Below are 14,689 nucleotides of genomic sequence, written 5' to 3' on the forward strand. Positions count from 1 at the left end.
AGGAAAGCTTGTGATTAAGCAACAGCAACAACCACCACCTGCAAAGCTCTTTTAGGTCCATTACTATTGCTGAAAGCCAGAACCTTCTTCCACAGCATACTTCATGCTGCTTAACCTATTGGATTGCAAGATGCTTGCTGAATTCAGACAGATGTTTAACTCCACTGTAACTGGTTACTGGACTTCTTCCTCTAGTTCCAATCAGCTTGGGGAAGTTTACGTATACACCTACACTTATATAGACCAAATAGACCAGAAAGATACTGTTAAGGGTGGGCAGGCTGTCAGGGTTACAAAGTAACTATAAACCTACTTGTCTGTGAATAGCAATCATTTATCAAGACATACAGTATGCACTAATGCAATATTTGTCAAAATTAATTCTGACTCATAAAGTAGTACATTTTTCAATTCATGTAATGCTTTCAGTTGTAACTCAAAATTTATTCAGAGTTATTAACATAATTATCCTATTTACAAATGAACTCAAAACTGAAATACAAAACAGGAACATTTACAACCAAGTGAAAGGTTAGAAACAGGCTAAACTTTAAGACATAATACATCTTTAAAACCCTTTTTGTAAAGATTTTTCTGTCTCCTGGCACTACACTGGTATTACCTATCCACAATAAAAATGTTACCTAATATTAAAATAGCATTCTAATGCTCAGCATGAATACACTTCAATATTAATGTCTTTCACATGCTTCCAAATGAAAACCCATGGTAACATTATGAAATCACAATAAAAATTTAGCAGGTCCAAAGAATTTTTCTACTTTTGTATGACACAATTATTACAAAATTAAGACTGAGTATAGGTGAGCAATGTAGAGTCATTCCAAAAAGTTACAGTACCTCTGATTGCCTTTAAGACTTGCACTGTATGAAGTATTATTCTATTAGTCATACACACAGGGAAAAACTAAGACTGTGGTAGAAGATATCCCAGGCACTTCTCCATTCAGAACTTGAAATAAAATTTCATATTTATTTGTTAATATACTGAGAATACTTGTAAATTTTCAAACAGGAGACAAATGAGTTTATTCTGTTTTAGAATTGATGAAAATCTTCTTATTTCCGGTAACTGGATTTTTTTTTTTTTTAAAGTTCTGTATTACTGAGACATCTTTAAAACAAAATAATTCACAAGAGGGAAAACAAAGTCACTCTGTTCTCACTTGCTTTACATTAATCCTGCTTGAATTACCAATGAACCTAAATCCTATTTTTTTTCTTGCAAACATGAAGTAGAAGATTTTTTGATGTCCTTGATTTAGCACCAAGTGCTACATTTCCTTCAGAAAGGCTTCTAGCAAGGTTTCTTGACACATCCCGTTCTTCCTTCCAACTCCTCCTTCCAATTCCTAGTGAAGAAAGTGTTATTACAAATAGGTCAAATTGTGCTTATGTTCATTGGACGAATGTCTCATACCTCGATCTCTTTTTCAGAGCATGCCTAAGAACTTCTGCACACGCTTCTTTCCCTTATTTGAAAGCCTATTTTTGATACAAGTGTAATCACTCTCAGCTCAGTAATGCAGTGTGCTAATTACCTATGAAGTCCAACAATAGGACTCTCAGCTGACACATGAGATGTTATAAAAATGGCACAGCAGTATCTAAAAATGCAGAGATATTAAAGTTTTATTAATCCTGATTATGTACAGAGCTGTATCAAAAAATGAACATTACATCATTGAAGAAACTTTTTTTAAATTCAATTTGAACGTCACTCTTCCTGTTAGGGATTTGATGTTTCACTCTTCTCCTGTAATGTATACTTTTGAAAATAAGATCTATTTTATGATCAGTTAAACTTCAAAAATTAAAGATCTCTTCCCTATTTCAGAATTTGGTATGTCACTATATAATTTTTTTTAATAGTACCAGTGTAGAGAGAGTTATTTTGCTAGGCTTATAACCCAATCTTTAGCAGAAGAAATTGATACTGATGTAACTGTGAATGCACTTTGCCAAATAAGTAACTATTCATTAGGCAAAGCTTCACACCAAATTTATACTTTTTATAGACATTAATACGTCCACATAATTTTTCCATGAATCAACAGTAGTATGTATTCATCTATACTTTTTCCTCTCACGTGATTGGTCTACTGCAGGTGCCAAGCAACTTAGCATCAAGAAAGCATCAAGAACTCTGAAGGTGCAAACTTTTTCAAGTTTTGAAGAGTTTTGTGCCCCTTAGCTGAAAAGTTGGTCTTTTTAAAAAAAATTATCTTGTTATAATACATTTCTATACCTCAAGCACAAATCATTTATTTATAGTCACACAATTGTTATAAATTTCCACAGAATACCATCTGATAGTGCCAAACAAGTTCAGAAGTAATTCTGAAATATTGCTTTATTTTCTTCTTTAAATTCTGTGTTGACCCAAAGTAGTGTTAAAATATACTGAGTAAATCTCTGAGAAAAAAAAAAACAAACCACCAAAAGAAGTGGCAAATAAAATTGGTACCCAATAAACAGGCAAACATTTTTGCTCCAAGTCTTCAATTCCTGGAACAAGGTGTTCCTCACCAAGCTTGTAATAATATTGAGTTTTGATTAGGTGCTATCCAGATAATTGATTAGACAATATTCAGAATTTTATTTTAAGTGAATGGATATACTATTGAAACCAATGGCTTAGTGTGCTGATCCTAATCAGAGCAAAAATGCTGTTAAATTGCCCAAACCATAAGCATTAACTCCGATTTTGGACCTCCTGTACAAACATAATTGCCAACATAGGGTCACATATTCAAATTTTGACACTTACCCGCTATTTTGGGTACTCTCAAAACTCGATTGCTTAACACGATCTCCTGTCGAACACGTTTTGCAGAAACTTCTTCTCTCAGGCTACCTAAGTCAGTGTTTGACATAGAACTGGAAAAATAGCCAGAAAAAGTTTGACATCAGTCAAGTGATCAGCAATACCACAAATGTATACGTTGCAATATGCAAAATACATCTAATTATATTAGCTGGTATTAGTTGTTCACAACAGAAAGAAATAAATAAACTCGTTTCTCTATAATGTATGTGTGTGTATACATATATATATAGATAGATACAGATATCTAAATACTATTCTCCATCCCACCCCTTCCTTTTTGGGGGACTACAGAAGGCAGTTTGATGGTCATTGCACACTAACTTACGTATATATGAAATCCTTGAAATGACCAAGTTGGGTTCATTGAAAGAAGTGGATTTTTTTTTTTTAAATCACTGTAGTATTTTTCTACAGGCTCCAACAGAGTTGGACTGGGTTGCTTCATAGTGGACAATACTTTTCAGCTAAGCTGCAATAAGTTGTTATAGCTTCAAAGTCACTGAGAAAAACATCTTTGTATTTTATACCCTTTCACGTGATGCACTGATGATCTGCACTGAAAAATATGAACCCGTCAGTCATCTCAGCCTTACACACCTCTCTTGCTTACTTCCCTGGTGTCACTTTGTAAGACAGCCTCATAAACAAGCTAATTCTATTTACATCCAGGTAACTAGGCTTTTCCCATTCCCCTAATATCTTGTATTATCTCACTTTTCAGTCCTCTAACTTCTAGTTTTTCTACTTTTCCTAATGGTTTTCTGTCTAACCAAAAATAGATAGCAAGCAAAGACATGCCTGTCTTGTACAAGTCCTAAAATACTGTCTTCTATGCTTTTTTTGGAGAACATACACTTATAAGAATATAATGCTAATTGGTAAAAGCAGACTCTGTATGACGACAGACTGTCTCCTCTCTAACAGGAGGACCATATCCAGTCATATTAACAGCATACAAAGTGTCTGATATTTCTATTTTTATTCTAACATTAGTAGGAGACGAATGCCTGGAGTGAACTACTTTAAAACAAGGAAAGCACCAAAGACCCAAAGAGTAAGAAAAGGAAAGAATAGGAAGTGAAAGAAGGTATCCCCTGTAAAAAGGTACAAGTATCTTTTTTTCCTTCCCAAGTACTGAACTTTCATTCCCTCTTACTTCCTCATAAACAGCAATACAAAGTCACCAAGAATTGAAGTTTCTTCCATGGCCCGTGACATACATGTACCTACGCAAATTGATTCTAATAGTTTTGAAACATTCTTGAAACAGTACCTATTAAGGGGCAGCTCCACTCACTAAGCAGCAACATGTGAGTTGTACTATGACTCATTTAATAAAAAAAATAAATGTTGTATGTATTTTTGATTTTGAAACCAAAAGGACCTCTTCCATCAGTACTGACCTGATAGCTTATCCTCGAATACACTAAAAGTCCAAACTAATGAAAAACACCACAACAATGAACAACCAAAAAGTAGTACAACTCCATTTAACGTCTATTCAGTTCTAGCTTTTCTGCTGCTCCTTACAAATGCCTTTCAGGTCTTCAGGATCTAAATAGAGATATGACAAAATGGGAGTTTTTCTGGGACTGCAAATGAGTTATCAGAAAAATAAAGGCACCAGCTACAAAAATGTTGTCAAACGTTTTCTGTACATTCTGTTTCAGTAGTCTAATGCCTTCCATCAAAAGCCTAACATTTTCAAGTTTTATCTTCAGTTGATAATGAAACTTTTTTCATAATTGTATGACATTTTCCCATTCTGAATAGACAGTAAATATGGAAGACAACGTTTGTTTGTACTTGTTCAATAACAGAGCCCCTAAGCCAAAATAAAGCTTACGACATTCTACCAAGAAGAAAAGAAGCATGTGAATTGTTGAACATATGAATCAAAACATCTTGTATGTCGTTTCAGATGACTTGTGTAACAAGTTTTCAGATTTGAAACATAAAACTGAAGTAAGAATGTGAGAAATGAATACAAACTGATTTACATAGAATTAGCACAGTTAATTTAACCTTACCTTAATACCTTTCGTTTTCTCTCAGCAGCAGAAGTCATTGCCATATATGACGGCTTCTCAGGTACTGAGGTAGTAGTATTTTTGCTTTTCAAGGAAGGGAGACCAAGTCTGAAATAAAACGATTATATTTAATAAAATCTGTTTTGGACTGAAGTCAGATAAAATAGCTTTTCTTTTTTTTTTTTTTTTTTTTTTAAAGAAAAAAACAAACCTTTGTCTGTCACCAGTAACACTGATTTCAAATAATGGCAGAATTGAATCTGATACCTGTTATAATTCAAGGTTTGATTTTGAAAATATTAGTAGGTGTTAAAAGTTCAATTAACATCAATGACAAAAACCACCTCTTTGAGAATAAACGGAATTAAAGTGTTTGGAAAATAGAAATGGGACAAGACTGGGTAACAGTCCTTTCGTACATCAATGGAAAATACCTTTGCAGAATGCTACTGCTGCATGGCTGTGACTGTTCTACAGATGAGTCAACAGAAGCTTCATTTGCTTCACCTGTCCTTTCATAGAGAATTACTGTTGAGTCCATGTCACCTTCATCACACTCTGGGATAACATCACACGTCAAGTCCGTAACACTGGCCTTTTTCAGCTGCATATTTGCATTGCATTCATTTGCTGCCTGAGGGCCTGAAAGGCGTAAATCTTGCTTTACCGCAGTCCGCATGCTGCAGCTTTGTACTGGTTTTCTGCAAGATTCTGGTGTATAGATGATGGGGCAAAACTCCTTGCTTAGAGAATCCTCAAGATGAGGGAGGCTATAGTGCTTGGATGCAGCAGGACTTGGAGTTGTAACCGGAGAGTCCATTAGCTTCCGCCTGGTTCTCTTCTGTTGTGGTACCTCAAGTTCCACCAGTTGTGTATTTTTCTTCATTTCTTGTGATGGTGTGCCAGAAGTTGTACCTGTGCAACAGTCAACAGTCGTTAGCACATTTACTTACATTTACTACCTCAACACTGCTTTTTCTCTCCTGTTCGCTTCTGAAATACATTTATTAGATATGAACATGTTATTGAAAATGCTGTTTATTAAAGGTTGGATCTTACAGGTCTTTTCCAACCAGAACGATTCTGTGATTCTATTCATTTACACATTAATTTCATCATATAACTTATATTTCTTTTGCAACATTGTCCAGACGGCACCATTTGTTCTGTGGCATTCAGAATATTATAAATATGCATAGATTGATATAGTTAATCCCAGAGATATTATAAGTCATCACAACTAAGATATGCGATATTACAACAGGGAATGGAAGAGTAAGAGTATTGAAAATGATCACATTATCATGACAACTCTTAAATTAAGATGGTACCATCACAGTAATCTACAGCTGTCTCCTCATCATGTCCTTTTTTCCCTAGCAAGTACATCTTGATGTGTCATTTTTATTTTCACATAGGTGGCAATAAAAAATGATCTCTAAAGTAAAAGGGAAAAGGTCCTTTACATTCAGGCTTTCAGATTTCAAGAATAGTCTTAAAATCACAGACCACTGTTCAAATGTCCAGGCCAGTGGTGACTTAAGTCAACTACCAGTAGTTTAATGCAAAAAAATAAGGGAGGGAGGGAGATGGAGTTATCACAAAAAAATCAAGGGTTGAAGTTTGTCAAAATCCAAAGTACTTCTATATTCAACTTGCTCTGCAAACAAAGAGAATAAGAAGAGGCTAGTATCCTTAAACATTCCAATGGCCTGGCCTCCTTTCAGCCTATAGTCACAGTACCACAGTTCCCCTTTTCATTCCAGTCACAGAATGTTTACATGGACATGGACAGAACCTGCACATTCCCTAAATAACTAGCAACCACCAGAAATACTATAAACTTACGCTGGTAACTCTGTTTTCCCTCTGAGACTCAGCAGGGTTCGTTGGAAACAAGCAAGAAACTCATTTATGAGCTATTTTCGATGTCTACTCTTGTTACACTATCAACAATGCTAAGCTTCATTATTTTGCTCACTCTTTAATTTTGGTTTTCTCAGAGTGTGCAATATTCTTTTCCTATGTAAAAGACGAACCCATATTTCTTTAAAAAAAAAAGTTGTCATCACAAGCAACAATTGAGATCACAGCTTTCTTGTATAACACTTTATATTCTTAAATAAAAGAAAAAGCTTTATCTAATGATTCCAATCTAGTCATTGAAGTAACTATCCATTAAACATTTTAAGACACTTTAAAATATTAATTTATTCTGTTTTCCTTCTGCTTATATGCATTTGAAAGTGTGTGTTTCGGGAAAAATAACGGTTAGAGTTCTATTTGTCTGTTGTTGCATTATGACAGGGAGCTTCCAGTTTCAGAAAGTTTGCTTACTGTAAGACACTGAGGTTTTGCTAATGTCCTGAAGTTACTAAGAAGGAAGTCTGATGGAGAAACATTTTGGTGAGAGTGCCAAGTTTTAGAAGCTTCTCCAGGACCAAATACTGGAAGCATTTTTAAATTAACTGTAAATGCAAGCATTTAAACCATGAATGAGATAGGTAAAGAACATAAAAGTATTGCCAACATTAATAATTTGTTGAATTTCATCATAATGAACTGCATTTCATACTGTAATACACATAGCATTTATAAAAAGACAATTGCAACAGTTCTATGTAGGGCAAATATCAACTGTTAGTAAAAATCCAGACCTATTTTAAAAGTCTTATTTCTGGAACAAAACTCATAAGAACAAGTTCAAAAAAAACCACCCTGCTAGCTTTTCTTTCCAGTTAAGTAGTGGAAAGCATATAAAATATTCAAGAAACGTCCCTCCTCAAAGCTTTCTGTGAAAGCATTAAGTTGTTCCTAACGCAGTAAACAAGTAAACGAAGACATCACCAGCAACATCATATTTAACTTAGTTCCACTTAAACCCATAAGTGTGTCATTAGTGTTTAAAAAAAAAACACAAAAAAACCACCTCCTCCTTCCCTAACTCACTGTTTTACAGTACATGGATTCAAGCAATTGCGATCTGAAGTAAATATGAATACAGCAAGACAAACAACTTTAAAACCCACAAAATAAGGAAATGGCAGTGTTTCAATTTCTGCCTTAATAAATAAATAAAATAAAAATAAAATGGCATCTGACAACAATAGATGTTACAAACACAACAATCCTATAGATTTTAGACTGCTTCAAGTAGTCATTTCAACAGATATTTCACCTTTAAAAAACATCACTTTCAGCTTTTTTTGAGATTCTACTTCATAATATCTTCAAAGTTCATTCAATACTATTAAAAAGTGATATTCCATATATCCATATGTTAAGATTTATAGACAAAAACTTGCATTCAGAGAAAATGTAGTACTGCAAATGAACAAAAAATAACCTGTATTGAAACACTTTTGACCTCCAAAGAAAATCTCCAAACCTACTTCATAATAAAAAAGGGTGATTATGTTCATGGTTTGTATTTGCTTCAAATTTTATGGCCAGTTCAATATTTTCCATCAGATGAACCTCATGATTCAGTGATACTAAGATCACTTTTTATCTAAAAGCAAATCACTATGTACGTTGCACAAAAATCTGTAGTTAACCTCATGAATTAGCGTAAAAGATCAATTTAGAAGTTGCATTTCTTTAGCTAGTACTTTGTTAAAACTTCTCTTTAGAAAAGGATAATTCCCAATATATTTTAGAGAACAGATCACATATACATGTATATTTAATGATCTTTAATTTCAGGATCATTCTGATAATAGATAATTGACAGAGATTTTCTTAGCTATCGTTTTTTCTTCCCAGATCCACTCAGTTCAAGAACTGAAGTCATCCTCTACTGAGTAACAACCACCCAAGCAGCATGAGGTTTGTTTTATTACCTGTTCCAAAAGAGTACTCAGATTTATCAGGAGAGAAACTGCAATATCAGTTATTTACAGCAATGAGAATTACCATGAAAAGCAATATTTGCACGAGCCACGAAGAGTTCGTGACAAGACAACTTGTAAAGGCTAAGACTTGTCTTCTAGAACTGATGTTACTATATGTATAAGAGGATTATTTCTAGAAACAGCACTAAATGGTCCATACTCATTTCAATCAACATTTTTTGGGTGACCAGTGACTGATCCCATTACTAATCATACATTTTTATTGTAACATCTGACTCATGGAATTCCACATTACAAATGAGGTCCAGTGAATCCTTTTCATTCATTTCATATTCACTGTGAAGGTGAATGTGAACCTTCACACTCCTGCAAAGGTGAGTTTAACAACAGTTTTGCAAAAAGCAAACTATCAACTGGAAACGCTAAAATCCAGTCTGCATTCCAGTGGGTCCCAGTAGTCAGTACTATTTTATACAGCATGAGAAAAACACTCAGTCATACAGCACAGTATGAAAAAGCAGCTCAGCATATGACAAATCTTGTCTATATACAAACAGCACACTTTTCCTATTATTAATCAAATTATCTGCTACATAGAACTACACCCCAATTTTTCCTGCCATTCAAAATAAATTGACTTCACTTTCGGATATTTGTCACTACAGAAAGTAATGGATGCCCTCCCCCTCCTCTTTCTTCCTGTAAATCAATTCCATTCTCTCATTGCTAATGCACAGTAAGGCTTCCGGAAATGGGATGCCTGAAACAATGCCAAGAACTCTCCCATTCACAGAAATACTCGCAAATAGCAGTCATAGCTTTTCACCCATCAGTCCTGAATCCTGTATGGCTCTCCATTGAGGAACAGCCCCAAAATGGGCCTAAATCTGGTTTTAAGTTAACTTATGTTGTTTTCATAACTTGTGCTTCATTTGATGGTTGAGTTGTTCACGAGGTTGCACTTTTTAGGTGCACAGCACAACATTTCTAACATATAATTAAGGTTATAAAGATAGTATGGGTAAACACTTCAATAGGAACATACATTCGGAAAATTGTTCAGAAATACCTATTAGAGTACGAAGTATTGTTTAGGTATTACTGGAACTCTGCATTAAGGCTTCATAATTAAGCTAAGCAATAGTAGAGGTTCTGAAATGGACAAGTTTCCAGTCGTGGTGTAAGAATTTTTTTTTTTTTTTACTTACGAAAAATTACTACCGAGGATGCATAATTACAAAGAAATGTATAACAAGTAAATTCAGTGCGGTAAATATTTTTCAGTATTAAATTATTTAAATTGAACAATCTGAAATTTAAGATGATTTAAATGTTCCACATGAGATCAAATTTGAAGGTATTTCATATTGTTTTATTTCCTAAAATCCTAGGGCGGAAGAAGAAAAACACAACCAGGTAAGAATCAGATATTTAGAATTCAGGTTGTTTCTTACATTGAGACCGTCTGACCATTCATTCAAAATCTTTTTCTCTCCCACTACTACTTTATAGTATTTAATACGGAGAGCTTTTCCATATAAGAAAATCTTTTAGAAAAACATTTCATGCATCACTCAGGTTCAGCTCATATTCTACAGTAATTTCAAACTCTTGACAGATAACAGGATCTCATAAGATAATCTCAAAAACACTTTGAAGTGTTACTAGATAATTTTAATGTTTAATTAAGTAACCAAATTTTGAATTTATTTTTCAGGACTCATTTCTGTGAGATTTTCAACAAGACCTGGAATAAAAATCCCTACTGCGACCTTTACTCCCATTATTCTCTTTAGAGTCTTTTTAAGTCACTTGCTTGAGTTCCTTCTTCAAGACCAAGTAACAGAACGTAGTTAATGAGGTAACACATAAAAAGTTAAGGCCCTGCTTTCATAGCTTTTCTTCACCTACCAAAATGATTCAACTCCTTCGGACTTCTGGAGACAGTGCCTATTAGCAGAAGAATTTATTTGATCTAAAGCGTTCTGATTTTTAGGTGAAAACACCCAACAACAATTAAGTTGCATTTGAACAATGTTGTGATATAATCTAAAAATTGCCAGCAAAACGTTACTGTATCACTAGAAACAGGAGTTCCTCCTCTAGTGCCTCACTTTTCATGCCATGCACTATTTAATGATTTCCTTCAAGCACTGATGTTTGTGCATATTTGTATTTTGCAGATCTATTTGAATGGATCTTACATACATCCTTAGATACTTCAGCAAAAGTTTTATTATGGACTTTAAAGTTTACACTGAAGAATTGATATTGTCCCCATCTCGTTCTACAGAATGTACTTATTTCCATGAGTAGCATCTCATTCATACAGAAAAAAAATCTCAAGATATATTCCAGCAAATAGCCAATGTCTTAACATAAGTTCAAGAGCAATTCATCACTGTTGTTACCAGCTGACCTAGTACACTGTACTTCCTCTTAAACTCTCTAGACTCACTACTCATAAGAATGAGTAATTTCATTGATACCTAGTAACTTTTCCACCCTTCTCCCCCAAATTATATGGAAAATAAACTTTTGTCACAGGATAACACAATTACACAGAAGACAAAAAAAATTCACCGCTCTCAACTTAAGTGAGAATTAAGAATAAAATCACAAGAAATAACAGGAAAGTTTTGCTCTTTCTTGCTGACAAGCTTAAGTCCAACACAATCACTATATGCGAAATACAGGTTTTTATATAACATAAAAATTACCACTGTGTAGCACTATTTTGTTTGGTCTTGGTGCAAAATATTACTTCCCAACATCTTGAACAAATTATAAATAATAAAATATCAATGTGCTGAAGGTGTGAGAAGATCTGTATAAATCTTCCTTTTTATTTGTTCGCTAAGATCTTAGGTCAGCTCTTGCTAACATTTGCCAAGCATACTTCTGAGATGACTTTAGGGAGAAGGAATTGGATTCCTGAATAATTTATTTCATCTTTAAAGGAAAAAAGAAATTACTACATCCTTCCTACTTCTGATTGGGATGTTGCCCTTCTATTACTTCACATTTTCCCCATGCTACTGTATTTTTTTCTGCTTAATGGTGTTTTTTTCCCCCTAATAGTTTTGTTACATTCTGCACAAGAGAAATACTATCGCATAGAATATCAACTATGAGTTCAAAATATTTTAAAAGGGAATTCAAACAGAATTGAAGAGCTATTTCATTACATGAATTTTTTTCAGTAGAGCACAAAATATAACACATTTTCTTTCCCACAGGTAAATGGATCACTTTTATCCACCCCCACCTCCCAACACGTAGGAATTATTGTGCCAACATCAGTAATATTGTAGGAAAGAACACATCAAGGTTAAAATGATGATGTAAAAATATAGTTTAAGTGTTTCTTTTTTTTTTCCTAGCAGAGCTATTACTGTTTATATTTAACTGCTATATCTCCTTTGCAATTAAGTAATTGAATGCCCAATTAATCCTTTTTAGAACTTCATTTTTTGAAATTCTTCCAGTATGCAAAGTCAATTGTCAATTCAATCCCAAATTAGCTTCAAATACCATATTCTTGATAAACTAGTATTTAGTTGCAATGTGTCTTATTCTTTACTATTACTTATGCCTAGATATTTTTGTAGGACAATGGATACCTGCTGATCAGAAAGTCTTAAACTAATAAGTAGCATTGAAGTTAAAATCTGTTAAAACTTATTTCAAGTTAGCTCAGCACCTTAAGCTGCCAATGAGACAAGAAGAGCAAGATTGAAGTTATTTTAAATACCATGAAGAATCGGTGGGAGTTTCAATAGGGAAAAAATCCTAAGTAGCACCATAACACATGTATACAGCTAGTCAAAAGGAAATGCAAAGAGCACACAAGCAGATGGAGGGAATAAAAGAAATTGAGATGTATCTTTTCATAAGTTACCATAACTTTTAGTGTAAAGCTTACAGAACTCCCGTTTGAAGGACAATTATTTTTATTTTCTCCTGCTTCCAATAAGGGCAGAAAGGGAAGGAAGATTTCTGATGACCTTTCCCACAGAATAACAACAAAAAAAAAAGACAAACAAAGATTTCTATGAACGTCTTCAGGCAAAGACTATCTGCGACTGAGAAGAAAATCAGTCTTAACTGTAAAATACAGCATCCCTTCACTTAGGTAAACATACAGTTCAACAACACTTAGAACTAGAAAAATCTACAAGACTACCCTTCAATTTAAAATCCACTAATTTTAACAGTGTGAAATGCTAATGCCTTCAAAGTTCCTGTAAAATTGATGGAGTCATTTTATTATTTTAGCATTTCCTAGTAAGTAAGAACAGATCTGGCCTCTTACAGTACAGTGTTTGAAGAAAGGTTGGTACAAAAGTAGATCAAGTAAAAAAAAAAAAACTAACAAAGCTTACTAGGGTCAGCAAGCTGCAGAATTACAAATTACGACAACCATATCCCACATAGGACAACATACCATCTCTACAGTTGGCATTTAGTCGCATATTGCATTATCAAGTTCACCTGATCTATATTTAGATTCTCCTGTGTTTTTTCACAAGTCACACCCCAATAGAAGAGCCACATATTTGTCAGTCTTGGACCTTAGTATATCAAAAACATGCCTATGATGTAAATACCAGCTAAGATCGTGATTTCATGTTTGCTATGCACACTTACAAGAGGGATATCCAAGAGAAGACTCACTGCATTTGAGTCTTGAGTTCTTATTTTACAAGTGGTTTAAAGAATCTGTATTTTCCTTCTGCCGACTTACAGCTCTATAAACCCACTATTAACATCTTAAATGCTTTTTTTTGTTTTGATGTCCTACAAAACCTGCAAGTTTCCGGCAGATAATCACAACCATAATTATAGATGAAAATAGTCTCTTGCTCTGTCTATACAAACAGAAGTAAAGGCACCCGAAAGGATGATTTGAATTCGGGTGTTTTTTCCTAAGCAGAACTGCTAGCACTTAAAATTCACGTGTTCTAGCACCAAAAACAGGATTTACAGTAGTTCAATTTTCAGAGCAGTTATGAAAATAAAAAAAAAAAACACCTCTAAACCCTTCATTAATAGAATCTGCTTTGCCCTGACAGAATAAACAGGCTAGAAAACTAATTTATTTTATTTCTTATTTATAAACAGATACAAGAAAGGAAATCCAAGAAAGGAATCAGTACTTCTTATTTTAAAGCCTTTCATAAAGCTTTGCAGAAAAGTTTTCTGTTAGTATGGTATCATAGATGCATTGTGGCTCCTAACAAACACAATACCACAAAATGCAGTTACTACCAATTCATCACTACACCATGGTTTTTCCACAACTTTGCCAACAATCTATGATAATATCTTGATGAACCTCTGACTAGCATTGGCAGAGTGGGAAGTATAGTATGTAAATAGGAAGTGCAGCATGTAAATATGCCAACTCTTCCCTTTCTTTCTCTCACAAAGCGCTAAAACAAACACCCTATACCTGATAAAGACAGTCCACACACCATCTTACTTCATGTTGTAGACAGTTAAATATGCAAGGCCAATTCCCTGGGTATGATCAGTGGTACAAATACTTGGCAAACTCATGTAGACATTTAATGAGAACTCAAGGTAAAAAGAAAAGCAGCTTTGGCAGAGTAATTCCCAACCCCTGAGCAAGATGTGTATAGGAAGAATGCTAAAGGAAGTAGGAAGCTAATTGCACAGTGCTCCAGGGTCACTGCTCTTCCATTACAACTAGCTTTTGAGGAACTGAAATATTATTAGTATGCTTTTCATTTGTTACCTGTGGTAGTCTTTCATTGTTATGGACTATTACCAGTGATCAGAAAGTACCAGCATGTTCAGTGCTAGTAGGAAAGCCTAAACACGGTAAGACAGCTACATAGAGTTATAGAAATGTCATGGGGCCGTCGTGTTACAGCAAGAGTCAACTCCATGATCAACACAATCAATCCTTTGTTTCTTCAAAAAATTAA

The 14,689-nt window shown here is 34.2% G+C and overlaps 1 protein-coding gene across 4 annotated transcripts in view; it reads right to left on the reverse strand.

The window, feature by feature from the left end:
- Positions 1-420: 420 nt before the first annotated feature.
- KIF18A (kinesin family member 18A) overlaps positions 421-14,689 on the reverse strand; it is a 37,290-nt gene continuing 23,021 nt past the window's right edge. For all 4 annotated transcript variants that reach the window (XM_068685012.1, XM_068685013.1, XM_068685015.1 and 1 more), the window contains exons 14-17: positions 5,316-5,796; positions 4,882-4,989; positions 2,792-2,901; positions 421-1,373 (exon numbers count right to left, since the gene is read on the reverse strand). In XM_068685012.1, coding sequence (XP_068541113.1) covers positions 1,225-1,373; positions 2,792-2,901; positions 4,882-4,989; positions 5,316-5,796 — 848 coding nt within the window. In that variant the 3' untranslated portion in view covers positions 421-1,224. The remainder of the gene's footprint in view (positions 1,374-2,791; positions 2,902-4,881; positions 4,990-5,315; positions 5,797-14,689) is intronic.

This window comes from Anas acuta, chromosome 5, assembly GCF_963932015.1.
Source record: "Anas acuta chromosome 5, bAnaAcu1.1, whole genome shotgun sequence".
Lineage (NCBI taxonomy): Eukaryota > Metazoa > Chordata > Aves > Anseriformes > Anatidae > Anas > Anas acuta.